General features: G+C 37.0%; 1 protein-coding gene across 1 annotated transcript; it reads left to right on the forward strand.

The window, feature by feature from the left end:
- TWF1 (twinfilin actin binding protein 1) lies at positions 3,750-16,907 on the forward strand. The gene is made up of 9 exons (XM_018047903.1): positions 3,750-3,975; positions 5,797-5,874; positions 8,054-8,232; positions 9,737-9,832; positions 10,997-11,101; positions 12,690-12,815; positions 13,064-13,214; positions 13,388-13,509; positions 14,802-16,907. Exons 1-9 carry the CDS (start codon positions 3,849-3,851, stop codon positions 14,970-14,972), a joined length of 1,155 nt encoding a protein of 384 aa, XP_017903392.1. The 5' UTR covers positions 3,750-3,848; the 3' UTR covers positions 14,973-16,907.

A 21,430-nucleotide genomic window follows, 5' to 3' on the forward strand; every position in this document is an offset into this window, starting at 1 on the left:
AGCTTTATCAAAGTCTACCTTCTTAAATGTTAATTTCATCCCTACAACATCCTCACAGTAACATCCAGACTGAGTATGACAATAATACTCTGGATACTGTGGCCCAGCCAAGTTAAGAAGATCAGTTAAGTGCAGTGTCAAAGAAGAGAAAAAGGAGTATATCAAGAAGCAATCATCAAGAGTATCAGAAGCCTCAGGCATCTATAGCGGACTGATGGCTGAATTACAACATTCCAAAATATGTCTACATCCTAATTTTGGAACCTGTGAACGTTACTTTATTTGGAAAAGGGATCTTTGCAGATGCAATTAAGTTTACTGAAATGAAGAAATCATCCTGGATTATCTGCTGCTACTGCTGCTGCTGCTAAGCAGCTTTAGTCATGTCCGACTCTGTGCGACCCCAGACGGCAGCCCACCAGGCTCCCCTGTCCGTGGGATTCTCCAGGCAAGAACACTGGAGTGGGTTGCCATTTCCTTCTCCAATGCATGAAAGTGGAAATTGAAAGTGAAGTCGCTCAGTTGTGTCCGACTCTTAGTGACCCCATGGACTGTAGCCCACCAGGCTCCTCCATCCATGGGATTTTCCAGGCAAGAGTACTGGAGTGGGGTGCCATTGCCTTCTCCGTGGATTATGTGAGTGGGTCTTAAATCCAATGGCAGGTGTCCTTATGAAAGTAAAGCAGGGGAAGATTTGATACCCCAGAGGAGGACAAAAGCAATGTGACCACAGAAGCAGAGATTAGAGTGCAGCTGCTGCTGCTGCCAAGTCGCTTCAGTCGTGTCCGACTCTGTGCGACCCCATAGACGGAAGCCCACCAGGCTCCCCCGTCCCCAGGATTCTCCAGGCAAGAACACTGGAGTGGGTTGCCATTTCCTACTCCAGAGATTAGAGTGATGGGGCCACAAATCAAGAAATGCCACCAGCCACCAGAAGCTGGACAACGTAAGGAAAGATTCTCCCTTAGAGTCTCAAGAGGGATAGCAGCTATGATTTCGGACTTCTGGCCTTTAAAACTGTGACAGAATAAATTTCTGCTGTGTAAGGCCGTTTACTTTGTGCTAATTTGTTAATTAGTAGCTATAGGAAACTGATAAAAATATCTGAGAATAATACAATTGATTTTGCTAACAAGAAGGAAGACATGATGGATGAATGGATAAACAAAACATGGTATAATACACACACTAAAATATTGTCTAGCCTTTAAAAGGAAGGAATTCTACATGCTACACATGGATGAAACTTGAGGACAGTTTGGTAAGTGAAATAAGCCAATCACAAAAAGATAGCTACTGTATGAGTCCAATTATATGAGGTACTAAGAATAGTCAAACTCATAGAGACAGACATAGAATGATATTAGCCAGGGCCTAGAGGTTGAGTTGGAATGGAAAGTTATTTAATGTTGATATTAAGTTTTAATTTTGCAACAGGCAAAGAATTTTGGTGATTGGTTGCATAACAGGCGATTGTATTTAACATGACTGAATCGAACATTTAAAAATCGTTAAGATGGTAAATTTTATGTGTATTTTATCACGATTTTTTAAAAAAGATAAGAAGTCATGTAATTGGTATCACATTAAAGATGCAAGCAAGAGAGATTAACCAAATAAGATTTCTATCATAATCTAGTCTCTTAAATAGGTAAAATACAAGAACCACTAGCACTCTACATACTCAATAAACCGTTTTTCTAAAGTTAGTACAATAACCTAACCTGAAATGAACATCAGACATAACAAATTATGAAATTTAAGTGTACTGTCAATATTGACCGGAAACATTTTCATAAAACAACATCCGATGAAGGCATCAAGAATCCATTTGCTAAGGAAATTATCTGACTACATGTAGAAATGCTGATGGACAGTTAAAAAGAAAAAAAAAAAAACATTTTGGCCATGCTGTTCACATCTTAACAAACATCTTCCCTCCTCAGATTTCCTGTTTTGCTAGAGGAATTTTGTTGTTTCATAAACAATGCAGACAAGCCCCTTGCAGTTTTAACTCAAACTACTGTACTGGCAGAAAAAAAAGCATTATCTGGCAGATGCTGTGGTGGTCTTATCCAACCTACCTGGACTTTCCTCCTCTTCAGGGTTGAATACACAGGGATCTTTTCTAAGGATCAACATGGGAAAATTAATTTTTCTCATCTGTACATTTGAGTAATGTCAACCTCCTTAAGCAATTTTCCCTACTCACCAGAACATGAGTCAGTCAACAAATTGCAGAGGCACTCTCTGTGCTCAACAATGCTGTGAAAACTGGTAAATCAGGGTGAACTGTCGTGTCAGGAAGAATTTGGTTAGAATGGAACTCCTCCTTATGTTTCTTAAATCCAAACAAGTTATAAAGCTCAGATTAAATTTTGGTTATTCCAAAATATGAAGATGTGTTTGAGAAATAGAGCCTAAAAAACAAGGAACAGAACACAGCAATCTTTTTTTTGCTGTGAACCCCATTAAGAAAAGCAATTACCTACCTGCTAATTAAAAATGTCACATTTCAAAAGTGATTTTGTTAACTTGTCTTTATATTATTGGTCTGTACAAAGTATTTGTTGATAATCAGATTGTACATTTTTATACTTGTCAGTTCAAGGCCCTAAAAACAAAACACCAAGCTTTCTACCCAGAAAATTATAATCCAGGAGTTCTAGAAAAGTAGTACAAAAATAACTACCAAGATTATCCTTAGAGGGATTTCCCTGGTGGTTCAATGGAGAAAAATCTGCCTGCCAATACTGGTGAAAGGGGTTCCATCCCTGTCCAAGAAGGTTCTGCATGCTGTGGGCAACTATAGCCTGCACAGCACATCTACTGAGCTCACACTCTAGAGCCCACGAGCCACATCTACTGGAGCCTGAGCACCCTAGAGCACGCATGCTGCAACTACTGAAGCCCATGCGCCTTAAAGCCTGTGCTTCGCACCAAGAGAAGCCACCACCAGAAGGCTGTGCACCCCAACTAAGCTACGCGTAGGGTTCCCCCCCAACACACACACACAGTTAGAGAAAGCCCATGGGCAGCAACAAAGACCCAGTGCAGGCAGAAATTTAGACAATAAATAAATTATCCTTAGAAATGGAAACACATGCTCATAAAAGCACAGAATGGAAAATAGTTTTTAATAATATGCTACAACTTTATCCTCACAAATGAATCTTGAATAATTACCTGATTGAAGACTAAAGGACCAATAGAAAGCAGAGCAGTGTTAGTTTGGAATGATGGAACTGACCACAGAGGAGTACTCAAATCAGCTAATTTTACTTTCAGTGGCTGTTTCTTTTTGGAATGAAGAGAAAGGAAAACCTTGTCTCTAAATGGGCCCAACTAAAGAAAGAAAAGGTTTAAGTCTGAAATTAATTTAAAAGCCTTTCAAATTTTGATGGGAAACTGCCTATACTTTTTAAAAAATCGGGAGGAGCGGGACCCTTTACATTAAATTGTACACACAGCAGAAGAGTAAACCAAGAAGGATATCTTGCACATCTTTTTAAAGCTGAAAACTTGTGTTCAGTAAAATGTTCGTTTCCGTTTTTGAGCATCCTTTTGCTGAACCAGTGAAAGGCGTTGGCAGGGCAGACCCCAGAAGGGAAAGCTATCTTGCCAGCCCTGTGGTGCTTCACGGTGGTGGAGCCGGAGAAGCGGCGGCAAACACCGGGGACAGTGACCCTAGGCAGAAAGCTGGAGTAGCTGGAGTTGAGGGCCGAAGGTGTGGACCTGCAGTCCCGCAGCTGGGAGACAGTCCGGGTGACCGGAGGCGGCGGGAGCGCTGGGGGCGCGCGAGGACGCCGGGGGCCTAGCGGGGCGGGGCGGCGGTGGGTCGCAGGCCGATGACGCGCCGGGGCCGGCGGAGGAGCGGCCACTTCCTGGAGCCGCCGTCCGGGGCCGCTCGCTGCACTCAGCGCTGGAGCCGGGAGCTCGCGGCCGCCGCCATGTCCCACCAGACCGGCATCCAAGGTAACGGCGCCGGCGCTGCCCTTGGGGAAGGGGCTCCCCGGAGGCCCCGGGCAGGCCGGGCGGGGCCGGAGTCGGGCCCGAAGCACTGGGAATGTGTGTCGGGGGCGAGCCGGGCCTCTGAGTCTCTCTGCGCTCCCGTGTCCCGGACTCTCTCGGCCTGCCTCCCTCCCTTCCCGGGCCCGGCCGCCGCCACGTTGCGGAGGGACCCGAAATTCGCCGGAGCAAAGCAAGTGGGTCCGGCGGCGGCCGGGGTGAAGGGGGCGTGCCTGCAGCCGGAGCCGACCTTAACCCAACTTTAACCGGTTGGGAAGACCTGGAGACGTGAAGGCGATCGGGGTCCTTTTATTGTCAAGAGACAGGCGAATTTTCTTTTTCACGGTCCAGAAGAGTTGTTATATTATTTGAATTATAAAAAGAAAGATGCGAAATCTTTTTCATTTCTACTAAGAATGCTTCCCAAACTCTTCCGCGCTTTCTTCCAAAATGGGAACATCAGCACCGTTGTATGTATCCTAAGTAGGAGGCGTCTTGGTCGTTCTTAGGTACTCCTCGGGGAACTGAAAAGTCTGATATGTGTGGCATCGTATAATTATCCCATTCAGGCAGTTGAATGTGCAATTTTAATTGACCTGTGTTATTTCCTGGTTTGCGAATGGGCAGTCTGAAAGCTCTCACCTCGTCAGAATCAAATAATATGTCCCGGGGTTACTCGCGATCACTTAACGAGTTCTAGTATAAACACAAGATCTTCCTGTTAATAGACAACGAATCTTTTCCCCAGATGAACATCTAATTGTGTTTTGTTCATAAGTCTTTGACACCACCCCATACCTCCTCCTGCACACACAAAGAAAAGCAAAATAGTCTGGAATCTGAAAGCAGTCTTTTGTTTGCGTTAGTTTTCATGCATGGATATCTAATTATTGACTTTGATGCTTGAGTCTAATAACAAGCACTATTAAAAGTGGTTCTTGCTGTCAATATACACCCCAAGAACAAAATCAGAACGAAATTGAAGTTTTAATAGCGCAAGGGGTAGGTTATTAAGTATACATTTGCTCAGTGAGATTACTCCAGCTTTTTGAGAAATACTAGTCAGAAAAGTGTGACCAGAAGTATAAACTTGAAGGAATTTTATTGACTTCAATCAGGATAGGGCATTTGACGTTTATTGTCAGCTTTAAATATGAAAATGTAGAAAATGAATTGATGAAGAGAGTGTTTTTATTTATCGTAAACTTGAAATTGGACCAGAAGAGAATGAAAGCAGATTCTCAGCATTTTCAAACAATCAGTAAAGGTATTTCTCAGATTTGTAATTTGTTCATTATTGGGTTTGAGAAACTTTAATATATTCATTCCCAATTCTAATGTAGCTAGGACAGGTTAGAATTAATATACTTTTAAAACATACTTAGTCTCTTAGCTGTGTATGGGGCTTCCCTGGTGGCTCAGTGGCAAAGAACCGACCTGCCAGTGCCCGAGATGCAGGTTTGATCCCTGGTTGGGGAAGATTCCCTGGAGAAGGGAATGGCAACCCTCTATGGTATGGTGCCTGGCGGGCTACAGTACAGGGGATCGCAGAAGAGTTGGACATGCATGACTTAGCAACTGAACAACAACAACAGCAAAAGCCGTTTTCAGTGTCTGGTATACCTTTTAAGTTTTATAATTTAAATGACTGTTAATAAGAAAATATTGCATACTCAAGATTTTTTCTTTGTATTATATTTCATGTTTTCCTTATTCAATAAGCATTATTATTGTAGCATTAGAAAGTATTAATGCATAAATATTACTTTTCTGTATCTTTTTGCACAGCAAGTGAAGATGTTAAAGATATCTTTGCCAGAGCAAGAAATGGAAAATACAGACTTCTGAAGATATCTATTGAAAATGGTTAGTTAAACATTTTTTGTTCTTGAATTATTGGGTGTTATGTAAAGCTAAGTCATTGTCAGTGATTTGGACTATTAATAAATGTGAAGCGGGTTGAAAGCTTGCCTTTAGTTAACCTGTATCCTCTATATTTTGGGCATTTCCTAAAGGCCCTTGCTTACCTTCTGAATTCTGTAGTTGACTATCAGGGAAACAAAAAGATGTTGGTTTTGGTGTGAAATCTTTCTCTTTCACTTTTTTGAGTCTCAGTTTCTGTAATGCTATCTGTATCTAATGTCAGTGGTTGCATCTCTGGAATGAAAATCAGTAACAGGCGATTATCTGAAAAATAAACAGTTATTTGTGAATTATTTTTCAATAAAGTTAGTTTGAAGTAGAAGGAAAGAGTTTTAAACTGCCTGTTTTCTCAACTTGATTGTAATGTTTGCTGAGAAATGAGTCCCTTTTCTTATTATGGGAAACAGTTCTGAGAATATAATAAACTGTAAATTGAGCCTTTCAAAATAAAGCTGAAAGCAGGGAAATTAATTGGGTGGGAGAGTCTTTTAATTTGGCTGGTTTGAGTGTGAATAATTAAATTATAATTACTTAATCTCAAATGAATATGTTAAAACATCCCATTGGCCTAATTTCTTAATTACCTTGAAATATTTTGCTTTGGAAAAATATCTTGTTCTTTCATAAACTGGAAGTAAATCTAATTTGGTTTCCAGTTTCTCTTATATGTTAAAAATACTAAAATAGTTTGAAAAATATGCAGTTTTGCATGTTAACACACTCAGTGAGAATAAACATATACTGTAAAGTAGCCTGTTTTAGAACTATTGAACTAAAATTTTAAGTGTTATCACTTTCTAATTGACTTAGTTAGGTAAGTAAAATGGAAAAATTGGTATAACTCACATCTCTACAACAGAAAAATCACTATTTTGTCTGTCACTTATCCTGTGTTTTGTTTTGAGAAAAAATTTTAAATAAGGAAATTATGAAGAATAAATGACAGATACTTCCATCCCTTCTTAAATTAATAACTGCTAAGATTTTTTCAACTTGCTTCAAACCTTTGTAATTTGATGTTTAAACAACTGTACTTTCCAACCTTCTCCTGAGGAAACTATATTAGGAACTTTTTTTGTATGTGCAATCCCTAAATAACATGTAGTGCTGTTTTTGAGTTTTTAAGTTCATATGAACTGATGTCTTTTTCTGCATCATTCCTTTTTCTGTAAATATTTTTATAATTAGTTTTGATAGAGGTGAGGTGAGGTGAGGTGAGGTGAAGTCAAGTCACTCAGTCGTGTCCGACTCTTTGCGATCCCATGGACTGTAACCTATTAGGCTTCTCCGTCCATGGGATTCTCCAGGCAAGAATACTGGAGTGGATTGCCATTTCCTTCTCCAGGGGATCTTCCCGACCCAGACGCTTTAACCTCTGAGCTACCAGGGAAGCCCCTTTGATAGAGGCTCATTAATTCTTTTTAAATATGAATAGAATTTTATCATGACTGCCACATATTTTATGTCCCTTCTCTTACTGATGAACATGTGGGCTGTTTTCAGTTTCCACTGTTATTTTATGGTGCTGCAGTGAATACCTTTGTATATATGTGCAAGAGTTTCTCTATGCAGAATACAGTCTTGATTCTCCCAATAATGTCTCAAGGTGACTGTACCAATTTATGCTTGTGGACAGATTTTTAAATTTGTAATACTATGGCCAAGTAGGAGCTAAACCTGTTTTTATTTAGTATTTCTTAACTGTGCAATTCAATGTTAATTTCAGAAATTACACCTTTGAGTGGTTGGATGCTTAGTTAAATACATTTTGTTGATACTTTATAACAAACATTTGGAAAATAGACTATAACTACCGTTTCTTCAACCATCTAACTCAGCTATTTATAATCATTTTTGTATGTTCCTTTGTTGTGTTTTTCATAACATTATTTTACCTGTCTTGGTCATAATTTTTACTTTTTAATACTACTTTATATTTTTGTATATACTAATATTTTATTATATACTCCTATATAGTGTATTGTTACAGCCAAGGTCCTTTTCATATATTGATGTGAATAGAGCAATTAATAATTACATATTAATTTATTCTTCTGTTCTTCATTATTCCACCATTTGGTATTTCAAACCATTTATGTGTCTTAAAAATTGTTCTTCACAGAGAAACTTGTGATTGGGTCGTGTAGGAAGCCTTCAGATTCCTGGGATCAGGATTATGATTCTTTTGTTTTACCCCTGTTGGAGGACAAACAACCGTGCTATGTATTATTCAGGTTAGATTCTCAGAATGCCCAGGGATATGAATGGATATTCATTGCGTGGTCTCCTGATCATTCTCATGTAAGTAATTTTTTGGTAATTTGTTTAACATTAAATGGAGAAGGAAATGGCAACCCACTCCAGTATTCTTGTTTGGAAAATCCCATGGACTGAGAAGCCTGGTCGGCTATAGTCCTTGGGGTCTCAAAGAGTTGGAGACGACTGACTTCACTTCCACTTTCACTTTAACATTAAAAGCTAAAAAATTTTTTTCTGAAATATTCCTAGGCCAAGAAAAAGTTAGGAAGCAATAATCTTTTTCATAGAAGGGAATGACGATGGAAAAAAATCCTTGGATTGGTAATGTAGAACCAAGGATAATTTACCGAGATTCAGAAATCTTGACCTTGATTGAAATCAGAATAATTATTATTGATTTTAAATTTAAAAATTTGTGGCTATTATAAATGACTTTCTGGACCTCTGAAGAATAAAGGTTACTATTTTGCTCTGATCATAATAAATAATTTTTACAGAACTAACTGAGCATCATATGAAATATTCTTAATAGCTACCATTCAGGTGATGAGCATACATACAGATAAGTATTTCTTTTAGGAAAGTTGAGTGATGGTGGTTTAGTCACTAAGTCACGTCCGACTCTTGGACTCTTGCGACCCATTGACTGTAGCCAGCCAGGCTCCTCTGTCTATGGGGATTCTAGAGGCAAGACTACTGGAGTGGTTTGCCATTCCCTTCTCCAGGGGATCTTCCCGACCCAGGGATCGAACCTAGGTCTCCTGCATTGCAGGCAGATTCTTTACCAGCTGAGCTATGAGGGAAGCCCTTAAGTGATAGAACAAAAAAAATTAATATTTGGATACAGTCCAATATTTTAAAGACTTAATTCTTTCTTCTTATAGAAAAATAATAATTTTTAAAGTTTTGTAGATATCATTCTCAAAAGTCATCCCCTCCTATTTAACTCTGTATATCTTGTCTGAAAGAAATATTGGATTTGACAGTGCAAAATTATGAAATGATTTCTACTGGTTGGCAGTTATCTTTAGTAGTTTCCCGTAGATGCTATAAATATCAGACTCCTTAATAATAGTATATTTTATAATCTTTTCATCTTTGTCCCTCATAGAATGTTTTATACCATAGTTATGCCATGAATATTTGATTTTTAATTAGTAATATCTCACCTAGACTTGCTTTGAGTAGAATGTCACTATCAAGATTACTTTATTTCAATGACTTTAAAGTAGTGTTTTAAGTAGCTTCTTTTAATTCTTGAACTCATTTTATACTTTGAAAAAATGAAGAATTTTTTAAAATTTAGCTTTTTCTACTTTTTGAAAAATGACTTATAAGTTGAGATCTACCTTAGTAGCTATTGATGTTTTAGATGCCAATGTTATGATGCCTATCTGTATACGCACATTTTAGCATGTTACACTTGATGGACTTTGTCATAGTTTGTTTTTAATGTGCTTGACGGTTTTAAAACATTCATTAAATGCTCTTTTTGTAATGATAGTCTTCACCTGTAAACTTACAAGTAAACTTTCACAATTACTAGGTTCGTCAAAAAATGTTGTATGCAGCAACAAGAGCAACTCTGAAAAAGGAGTTTGGAGGTGGCCACATTAAAGATGAAGTGTTCGGAACAGTAAAGGTACAAAACTTATATTATATATGGAGTCTATGTGTTGCAGTTAAAACACTTAAAGAACTTCTAGGTAATGGAGTAATTAATGTGAATTCTGATTGGTAAATCTGTAAACATAAGAATAAGAGGAAACATTTCATATGATATGCATATTAACTGAAACATACAATACTCACCCTTTAAAAATATGTTGACATCTCAGTCTTCAAATGTTAGAATCTCTCTTAGAGATAATTTAGTTCAACACCTCATTTAGTTCAACCTTTTCATTTTAAGGATGAGTTAATAGGCTCAGAAAATGAGAGACTACTTAAAAGAAACAGTGGTTTTTAGGTATTTTGGACATTAATACTCATAATATGGAAGCAATAACTATTTTATTTAAACTAGAATATTGAAAGGTAAATTGATGATTGGGGTAATTGTTGATTAATATGTATGTTAAGATTAAGAATTTACTTCATTATAAAATTTGTATGGTAAATACATGTATTTGTACATATACCCCCACATTCAGAAAATTACAGTGTATTTTTTGAACACATTTTTTGTTTTGTATTCAGAGCTTTTATTGTGATTCAGTGACTATTACATTCTGATGGGTAGAGCACAAGAATGGAAATGCTTTGCTTATTCACATTAGTTGTGAAGTGGTCTGGTTTCTCAATTCTAGTTTCAGTCTTCCAAACCACAAAATGTTGATGAGAAGTAAATTTATTTGAAGTAATTTTTCTTTTAAATAAGAACTATAATTATTTTCTATAAATAATTATATAAAATAAGAACTATAATTATTTTGTATAAATAATTATAGTACAGAATTCATAATCTGAGGATGCTGATTATTAAATAATTGTGGGGAAGGCTTCCCCAGAAAGTTAGTAGTAATTGTCCTGTAGACTTGAAGCATGATCAGGTTCATCATGTGTCTGGCATTACCACCACCACCTCATACAAAAGAGAGTAATTATAAAGCTTTCGGAAATGAAGCATAGCTACTCCCCTTAAAACTTTTTGAAAACTGTAGAATAAAATATTTTTAAAAATAGAGAAGTAGTAAGATTCTTGTTACCATTTATTTTTAATTAAAATATTTTTTTGTTAAATTAATAATTTTGTTTTTCCTAAAGTAGCCTGACAACTAGTAATAGTCAATTTCTGTGCTTACAGGAAGATGTATCATTACATGGGTATAAAAAATATTTGCTGTCACAGTCTTCTCCTGCCCCGCTGACTGCAGCTGAGGAAGAATTACGACAAATTAAAATTAATGAGGTATGTTACCATTTTGAAATCTTGCAAGATTTTAAGTGCTTAAAAGTATTGTAATTTTTAATTAATAGATGAAGAGGTAACTGGAGAATAAATAAGTTGAATAGCTAACATTCTGTTCCATTTAGAGACAAGACCGTGTTCAATGTGTTTTTAGGAAAAACTTGGAAGTAAATATTAAACTTCATGTCAATTTCATAAATAGCTTTCTCCTGTCTTTATAATATATGGGTTAGATTAGTAATCCTCCTGTTGGAAGTACAGCTTTTCTTAATTTTATACTTTGAATTCTAAATAAATGGGAAAAGTATATGTTACTTACATAGTGTGAGGGATATGATATCTAATAAGGTTGCCTGAGGAAGGTTTGTTATTTCAGAGAATACTAATGGCTAAAGAGAGTAAAACGTCTGTGGGCACTGCCTGGATGGGTGTGTGCACATACGTATATATACATATATAGGAGATGGTTATATGAGTACTTGTTTCGCATATGAGTCAATAAATTTCATCCATATTATAGTTTATCATTTCTAATGTATTTATTGCAGCAATAGGTACTGTATTTCTACTGGAATTTTACAGAAAAGAACAAGTAGCAGAAACTACTGTTCACTTCTCTGAGTAATGGACTAATAAGAATCAGTCTGGAAAATGAATATTATTTATATTGACCTGATAGCAAGGATCTATCATTATTTTAACTCAAGTTATTGGAGTATGGATTTTTACGTGATTTTTTTTTTAACAAGTTTGATAGTTTGTTTTATTCCTTGCAATCAGAACCCAGAGGATCTTATTGGGGTATGCATTTGCATATGTTCTATAATGTTTTCATTATCCAATGCCATTTATGCTGTAGAATCTCCATTCATTTTTTTTAAGTAAACTTTCAATTTTGACTTTGTTGCAGTACTGCAAATGAGACCCTATACTAAAATATCTTTTATTGAGTATGAAAGTCTTAAATATGTGCATTGAAAGCTTTCTTGAAGTACTCTTCTTCCAAAACGTGCACACCCATGTTCTTAGGAATGAAAGCTCTTAAGTCTGGAACTTCTGCAGTAGTATAATTTGTTGAGCTATGTTGTCTTTGTATATTGTTTGTACTCCTTTCAGCTCTGCATGGTGTTTGTGTTGCACTTTATGTCTAGAGGAACAAAGTTCTATACATACTGTATTTATATCACAGTGTTCATAAGTTTTATCAAGTAAAATATCATAATTAAAAGTATAATCTGAAGATACTTCAAAGAGCTTGTGTATAGCTCATGGCAGTTGTGCCAAACCAAATATATAAACAAAGTCCTGCTAACATTGCACACTCACTCAGATGTTCACTTTTGGCATTTTCATCAAAATGTGGCATACACTCTGCATGTTGACAAAGTGCTAGCAGAACCTGAAACAAATGTGAACAATTTGCCTTTTAAGTTCATAGTGTTTTAAGTGTTACTTATAATTATATTTAAATGGGCAGAATTAATTATATTAAAATGGTGGAATGGCACTCTGTAGAGTTTAGGTTTTCTTTGCCATCTGACACTGCTTAATGCTAAAATTCATCAGTAAATTGAATCTGTCATACTAGGTACAAACTGACGTGAGTGTGGACGCTAAGCATCAAACACTACAAGGAGTAGCATTTCCTATTTCTCAAGAAGCTTTTCAAGCTTTGGAAAAATTGAATAACAGACAGCTGAACTATGTGCAGTTGGTAAGAGACATATGATTTTTATGAAGTGGCTTCTCTCTTCGGGACCTTTGGCTTATATTAATATAAGGTTTGTTTTTAATGGATTTTAAGTGTTTATTTTTTATTCAATTGTTTTTAAACTTACAAAAGCAAATATATTCACTGGAAAAAGTGAAATTATGTAACTTTCCCCTTATCTCCTTGTTTTCTTAATTATAAATTTTAAATTTCTGTGTATCTATTTTAATAACTTTTGTTTCTATTGACAGGAAATAGATATAAAAAATGAAATTATAATTTTGGCCAACACAGTAAATACAGAACTAAAAGATTTGCCAAAGAGGATTCCCAAAGATGCAGCACGTTATCATTTCTTTCTGTATAAACATTCTCATGAAGGAGACTATTTGGAGTCTATAGGTATATGGCACTTTTTTTTTTTTAACATGTTGCTTTTTGTTTGCTGACTGGCATTTCATCACTATATTCTTGCTTATTTCTTGACCAGAGGGCTTAATTGTAGTTTTACAAGATTTAGTATTGGCTTTAATTGATATGCTGCTAATTGGATTTATTATTATTTTAATTTACAGTTTTTATTTATTCAATGCCGGGATACACATGCAGCATAAGAGAACGAATGCTGTATTCTAGCTGCAAGAGCCCTCTGCTAGAGATTGTAGAAAGACAGCTACAGATGGATGTCATTAGAAAGGTAATTACCTAATTATTTATCTAATTTATCTTATTAATACATTTAATACCTATTTGAAATTCTTCAATTTTTATTACATTTTTATTGTTTTTCATGTAATTCATGATGTACTGTAATTTGTAAATGAAAAGGTTTTTTTTTTTTTCCCTTGTTCTCATCATGAATCCTTAGGAAATTCTCTTAAGTGCTTGGGGATGATCTATTATGATTCCAGCCTCCCTGTAGATCTAATGTTTAGCCACAAGGTACATACGGCTATTTAAATATAAATAAAAATTAAATGAAATTTAATTTAGTGCTTTCAGTTCCTTAAAAGCACTAGCCACCTTTCAGATGTTCATTTTAGCTACATGTGACCAATGGCACTGTATTTGGTGCAGAATTTTGAGGGTAAGTCCACATTGCAGAAAGTTCTGTTGGACAGTGCTACTAAAGCTGCTTATTTCTTATTTTCTCAAGACTTTATTAGTAAGAAACCACAGTCTTCATTTATAACTGAGTCATGGGGTGTTGAGAATCTTTCCAGTTGTTGGGAAAGAGTATGAGCATAACATAAATTTGGGGAACTAAGTTACAAGTTCTCTTAAATGCAGGTGAGTCATGGGGAAACATATGGGTTTATTCTTGACCTCTTCAACTCCTAAAACACAGGTCCTTACAAATTACCAGTGTTTTAGGTACTGAGCATTTTAAGAGCTTTTGAAGTTCTTAAGAATCACCTATAGCAGGCTCACTTTTTCTACCAGAAGACCAGATAGTGTTCTAGGCTTTGCCAGACCACATATGGTCTTTTTCATATATTCTTGTTTTATTATTTTGTTTTTTACAACCCTTTAGAAATGTAGAACACACTCTTAACTTGAACAAGATTTGTCCTGCAGGCCACAGTCTGCCAGCCTGTGTAACAGAGTGATTTCAAGTGACCCAAGTGATGAAGGCTCCATTAGTAATGTTTCTGGAAAATATAGTGTACTAAAGCAGAACAACTTAAGAATATAGTGATGATTCCTACTATACTACTTTTAAACATTAGTTAAACTGGAGAAGAAAGAACCAAACAGAAAATAAATATAGTGGATTATATATTAAAGCAAGTCCATTTAGCTCCCACCTCCTCCTCCCAAAAAAGATTCAAGTGAACTATTTTCATATGGTCTTGGGTTCTTTCTTGCTGGAATGGGTATTATGTATTTATCTGTGAGCATTCACACCTGCAAACGTTGTTTATATTAGGTTTTGAATGTTGTGTTTTTTCATACTGCATTACACTTTGCTAATTTCACCTCTTACAGATCGAGATAGACAATGGGGATGAGTTGACTGCAGACTTCCTTTATGAAGAAGTACATCCCAAGCAGCATGCACATAAACAAAGTTTTGCAAAACCAAAAGGCCCTTCAGGAAAAAGAGGAATTCGAAGAATAATTAGGGGTCCAGCTGAAACTGAAGCTACTACTGAATAAAAGTATTATAATACTAGTTTTTTAAAAGTCCAGCTTTTAGTACAGGAGAACTGAAATCATTCCATGTTAATATATAGTAGAGGGAAAAATTGTACTTTTTGAAAATTAGCACTTTTCACTTCTGTATGTTTATAAAATTAATGTTCAAGAAGACTTATGATTTCTGAGTTAAATCTAGAAAAGAGTTCAATATAATGTTTAATTTCATCACAGTTTTCATAGAGTGATTATTCCACACTTTTCATATAATTCTTAAAATTTTATACAGTTGGGCCAATTCCAGAAAAGGCTAATGTCTAAAAGTAAGATACAAGTCTTATTACTGTTTGGTGATACATCTTTTTTTTTTTTTTTTAAGGGAGAAAGACCTTAAAATATTCATTCCACTTAATGAATATGTTAAGGACCAGGTTAGGTTATTTTCTAAGCTGAAAACTTCATGTGCCTAGGAAAAAGTGGAAAGTTGCTTGCTCTGAAGAGCAGTGCTCACTCAGACTGTGGGGTCATATCTGCAGTGTTTAGACAGTGCTTTATTGCAGCAGTCTTTTCTATTTGACTTTCTGGTTTTTTAAATGGCTTTAAAATTGCAGATGATCAGCTCACTCTGAAACCTTAAAGGTACTAGATATTTTCTATACTATAGGACTTCTGATGATGTTGAAAGACATGTTTAAACAACTTTAGTACATTCTCATTCTAGTGCTATAAAATTTTTTCCATTTCAAAAACAAGTCATTTCATTATATGTAGTGTGAGGCAAAATATTTATGTTTAATTGAACATGAAGTTAATATTCAAAAAAACAAAATTGATGTCAACAATATTGAAAACATTTTAAACATCACAACTGATTTGTCTAAAACCGTACACTAATAGGCAAATTGTTCTTTATCTCTTTTGAATGAATGTTCAGATTTAATAAAATTATTTTAAAGTCCTGGTACTCATCAGCCTAACACAGATTAAGAATATGTTTCAGTTTATATCATATTTCAAAACACATTTAACTGTTTTCTAAAGCTTTACATTTTTAGTTAAAACCTCCAGAGATTTTGAGCCTCATTTTCTTCAATACTTGAAATAGAGGGAGCTAGAACACTTCATCGTGTGTAATCTGATAAACCTGCTGCAAGAGCCATAATTTTGAGGACTTTTCTAAGTGAATTGTGGGGATCCAGGATTTAGAATTTCTTGATCTAAACTTTATGATGCCTAAAGCAAATATCAGACATGCACATTTCATAGTATGAAATAGAAAGTCATTTTTACACTTTATTATCTAAGGTAATATATGCACCTTTCAGAAATCCAATGTGTGTTCAACTAAAGCATGTTAGAATAATTATGAATTGACAGATTTTTTTTTTCTAGAATTAGTATTTGTGTGGGGGTTTGTTTGTTTACAAGTAATCATATTTGCATATTTAAACATGCAAAATAATTACAGTAATGTTGCACTTTTTTACAAAAGAGTTACGTTTTTCGGTGGGTACACACACACAAACACATACACACTACTGCATTGAGAATCCTGGAACTGTGTTGACTATAGACCAAGCTGCTGAAGCTCTTATTTTCAGTCGGGAAGAATGTTAACCTGTCATAATGGTATAAAATAATTTAGTAGTGAATGTTTTTCTTTCTATACCATCCATGTGCAATTATACTCTTAAGCTCTATTACACTACATGAAAGTGAACATTCCAGAATATAGATGTGATTATATAATCTTTAATTATTAAACCAATGATTGTTGAAAATCAATGATGCATTTGTTATAGAGTATAACTCATCGTTTATGTTTTAGGTGATGTCATAACAATAGAAAGTGAATAAAGTATTCCCAGTAAATTTATATAGCAGTGAAGAATTACATGCCTTCTGTGGACATTTTATAAGTGCGTTTTATATTGCAATAAAATTTTTCTCTTTAAATTGCGTCCTAAGTTGGTTTTCTAGTATAACCTTTCTTTTTTATTATTTGGATAAGTCTACATAATGCAATTGGCTTTCCTGGTAGCTCAGGTGGTAAAGAAAACACCTGCGATGTGGGAGACCTGAGTTCGATCCCTGGGTTGGGAAAAGCCCCTGGAGAAGGGAATGGCTACCCACTCCAGTATTCTGGCCTGGAGAATTCCATGGACTGTACAGTCCACGGAGTTGCAAAGAGTCGGACATGACTGAGCAACTTTCACTCAAATAATGCGATACTTGTTGATGGGTTAGAAATCCATTCATCTGTTAATGAACCTATCTACATCAAAAAGGATTTTAACTAGTTTGAAACCTAAGCAGGTTCTATCAATAGAGTGCTTAATAGATGAGAACTTTCCCACTACTGCAGCAATAATGGAAATGGCATTATTGGTTTCTACTGTGATAGCAGCAACCCAGAAGAGTAGGGTGACCAACAGACTTGACAGTAAGCTGTTAAGAGACATTCATCCAACAAATACTGAGTGCATTCTGGTTTGCAATAAAGGATCAGATTGATCCTTTTCATTAGGGCTATATTGCAAACTGGATGTCTTTGGTAGCAGTTTTACCAAGACAGAATTTCATTAAAAGGGCTAATTTTGAGAACTATTTTAAAAAGTTAAATTCTTTAAGGCATTTCTGCTCATTTCTGCCTGAGGTTCCTATACTGGAGTTTGATACATACATTCTTCATGTGTTCTCTTTGCATATATGATCATACGTTAGAAACATTGGAGGGTTTTTGTTTCTGTTTTTAAAAATCCCTGATTCTAGGGCTTCATCTCCAGAGATTTTGATAAAGAGTAGGTGGGCCCAGGAATCACAGTTCCACAAATGATTCATGGGTAGCCATGACCGGGATACAGTTTGCCTTAAATGATATAAATTGAATGTTTCCCTCCATTCAGTCCACAAACTATTCCTACCTATTGGTCTATAGTGGTTATGATTAACGGTGATAATTGGCCCATGGCTCTCTCCGCATCCCTTGATCAGTCCAATCGGCTCAGCTGCTGGCAGGACCGCTGAAGGACCGAGCACGTGGCTGCTGCCTCAGGAAAACTGCTGTTCCTCACCCTCTCTCCCAGTATCTACATGCCTTACGTCCTCATTTAATGCAGCCTCTGCTCAAGTGTCACCTGCCTAGAAAGGTCTTCCCTGACCTCCCAAGTCTGATTGTACTTCCTGTCCTCACACCTTAATCCTGCTTTATTTTTCCTCAAAGCACTTAAGAAATATGTATCTGCGTTGCTTGTCTCCATACAAGTTTGGTGGCTTTTACACTGATACATCCTCAGCACCTGGAACAGTGTCTAGGACATAGTGGATACTTCATTTGTTGAATAAATAGAGATTTTGCCTTTCCTTGGACAGTGGGGAAAGGAGCACGCTGAAGCAGTGATAGGTTCGGCACAGTGGCACCAGCTGCCATTGCTGTATTTCTGGGCAGGGCAAATGTCACTAGCACTTGCCCAGCCTCTTGCCTTCAGAAGACCATAGTGTCTACCCCAGGAAACTCCAGTATTGACCCATTCCCGAGTGGACTGTTCTGCGAAGACCAAAGAAATTTCTACTCAACAGCTAGTGCTGATCCATTACATCTGCGTTTGGTAGAATTCAGTTAGACTATAGTGTCTTATAAACCCTTTATTTATATTTGAAAAATCTGTTCACTTCCACCTTTCCACTTCTGGAGACTTGGGCTGGAAAAGAACAGGAACTTCAAAGATCTACTCTCCACATACAAACAGCACCCGCCCCAGCAAAGGGAGTGAAAGAGGAAAAGGTCTGAAGGATCCACCAGGTCTGGGCGAGGGAGAGGGGAAGGAAGGAAGGACAGGCTGAGGGGTGGGTCTCTTAAGAAAGGAACAGAGATGGGGCAACAGAGATGTCTTTTAGTTTGAAGAGGCTGGAAAGTTCTCGGAGGCCCCTCCCCTCCTCTTCCCTCCTACTCAACCAATGCTGGTGCTAGGGCAGGGGGTCTCCTGTGCCCCCTCCACATTCGTGGCTTCATGAATGGAGGTGGGGTTAAATCAATTTCTTAGTCTCCTGTTATCAAGCTGCATGGATCAGAGCCCGCAGGTCATGTCTTTGTGTGTGTGTGTGTATTTGTGTGAGAGAGATGCTGTCACATCCTGGCTACTTGACTGTATCAGTTATGTATTGCTACCATACTAATGGTAGCTACAACTACCTCTAGATTAGTGGTTTAAAATAGCAATTATTTTCCACAAGTCTCCTGGTTGGCTGACCTCTCTCACATCTGTGGTCTGCTGGCAGGTTGGCTGGTCTAGAATGATGTCATCTGAGATGTCTTTGCTCAGTACGGTCTCAGCAGCAGCCTGTTAGCCCTGGCTTGTTCTCATGGCAGTGGACAATGATTCAAGAGACAGAACAGAGAAAAGTAGTGCACAGGGGCTCTGGAGACCCAGGATTGGAACTGATATATCACTTTGTCTATAGTCTATTGGCCACAGTAAGTTAACTTCTGAATCCGAGGACCAGAAACATGAAATTTACCTCTTGATGGGAAGAATTACAGAAGTTATTGCAAAGGGCGTGGGTCCAGGGAACAGTGGAGAATTGCTGTCTAACACAATGAAAATGAGTGAGAAATTACTTAAACTTGGGGGCATCAATTTTCTCAATAAGAAAAAAAAAATAGGACCTACATTACAGAGCTATTAAATGTGATCCTGCTGTAGACTTAACGCTTGGCATAACAGCTCAGTTCAGTTTAGTCACTCAGTCGTATCCAACTCTTTGCAACCCCATAGACTGCAGCATGCCAGGCCTCCCTGTCCATCACCAACTCCTGGAGGTTACTCAAACTCATGTCCATTGAGTCGGTGATGCCATCCAACGATCTCATCTGTCATCCCCTTCTCCTCCTGCCCTCAATCTTTCCCAGCATCAGGGTCTTTTCCAATGAGTCAGTTCTTCGCATCAGGTGGCCACAATGTTGGAGTTTCAGCTTCAGCATCAGTCCTTCCAAAGAATATTCAGGACTGATTTCCTTTAGGATGGACTGGCTGGATCTCATTGCAGTCCAAGGGGCTCTCAAGAGTCTGCTCCAACACCACAGTTCAAAAGCATCTTCGGTGCTCAGCTTTCTTTATAGTCCAACTCTCACATCTATACATGACTACTGGAAAAACCATAGCTTTGACTAGATGGATGTTTGTTGCCAAAGTAATGTCTCTGCTTTTTAATATGCTGTCTAGGTTGGTCATAACTTTCCTTCCAAGGAGTAAGTGTCTTAATTTCATGGCTGCACTCACCATCTGCAGTGATTTTGGAGCCCCCAGAAATCAAGTCTGTCACTGTCTCCCCATCTATTTACCATGAAGTAATGGAACCAGATGCCATGATCTTAGTTTTCTGAATGTTGAGTTTTATGCCAGCTTTTTCACTCCTCTTTCACTGTCATCAAGAGGCTCTTTAGTCGTTCTTCACTTTTTGCCATAAGGGTAATATCATCTGCATATCTGAGGTTACTGATATTTCTCCTGGCAATCTTGATTCCAGCCTGTGCTTCATCCAGCCCAGCATTTAGCATGATGTACTCTGCATATAAGTTAAATAAGCAGGGTGACAATATACAGCTTTGAGATACTCCTTTCCCTATTTGGAACCAGTCTGTTATTCCATGTCCAATTCTAACCGTTGCTTTCTGACCTGAATACAGATTTCTCAAAAGGCAGGTCGGGTGGTCTGGTATTCCCATCTCTTTAAGAATTTTCCACTGTTTGTTGTGATCCACACAGTCAAGTGATTTGGCATAGTTAATAAGCAGAAATGGATGTTCTTCTGGAACTCTCTGGCTTTTTCGATGATCCAACAGATTTTGGCACAACAGTTAGCTCTCCTCAAATGACAGGGAAGATGATTATGATCAATATGATGACAGGCAGCATAAAGTACACAGACCGATGTCAGATGTCTGAGTTAAAATTCCAGCTCTGCAATTTACTAGCTGTGTAATATTGCACGTTACTTTTCCTCAATTCCCTCATTTATAAAATGTGGATAATATTATCAAATTCATAGAATTGTTATGAGGATTGTTGTTGTTGTCTAGTTGCTCAAGTGAAAGTGAAGTTGCTCAGTCGTGTCTGACTCTTTGCGACCCCATGGACTGTAACCCACCAGGCTTCTCTGTCCATGAGGTTTTCCAGGCAAGGATACTGGAGTGGGTTGCCATTTCCTTTTCCAGGGGAACTTCCCAACCAGAGATCGAACCCAAGTCTCCTGCACTGACAGGCAGATTGTTTACCACTGAGCCACCTGGAAAGCATATACTTATTATTGTATTATATAATATAATATTAGGGATAATATATATTTATTGTGAAGATTATATATCAATATAATATTAACATTACTATATAATATTATCCTATATATAAATATATATTTAACACAAAAGCATTAGTGGAAGAACTGAAGGACTATATATATACATATACACACATATTTAT

This window comes from Capra hircus, chromosome 5, assembly GCF_001704415.2.
Source record: "Capra hircus breed San Clemente chromosome 5, ASM170441v1, whole genome shotgun sequence".
In the NCBI taxonomy this organism is placed as follows: Eukaryota; Metazoa; Chordata; class Mammalia; order Artiodactyla; family Bovidae; genus Capra; species Capra hircus.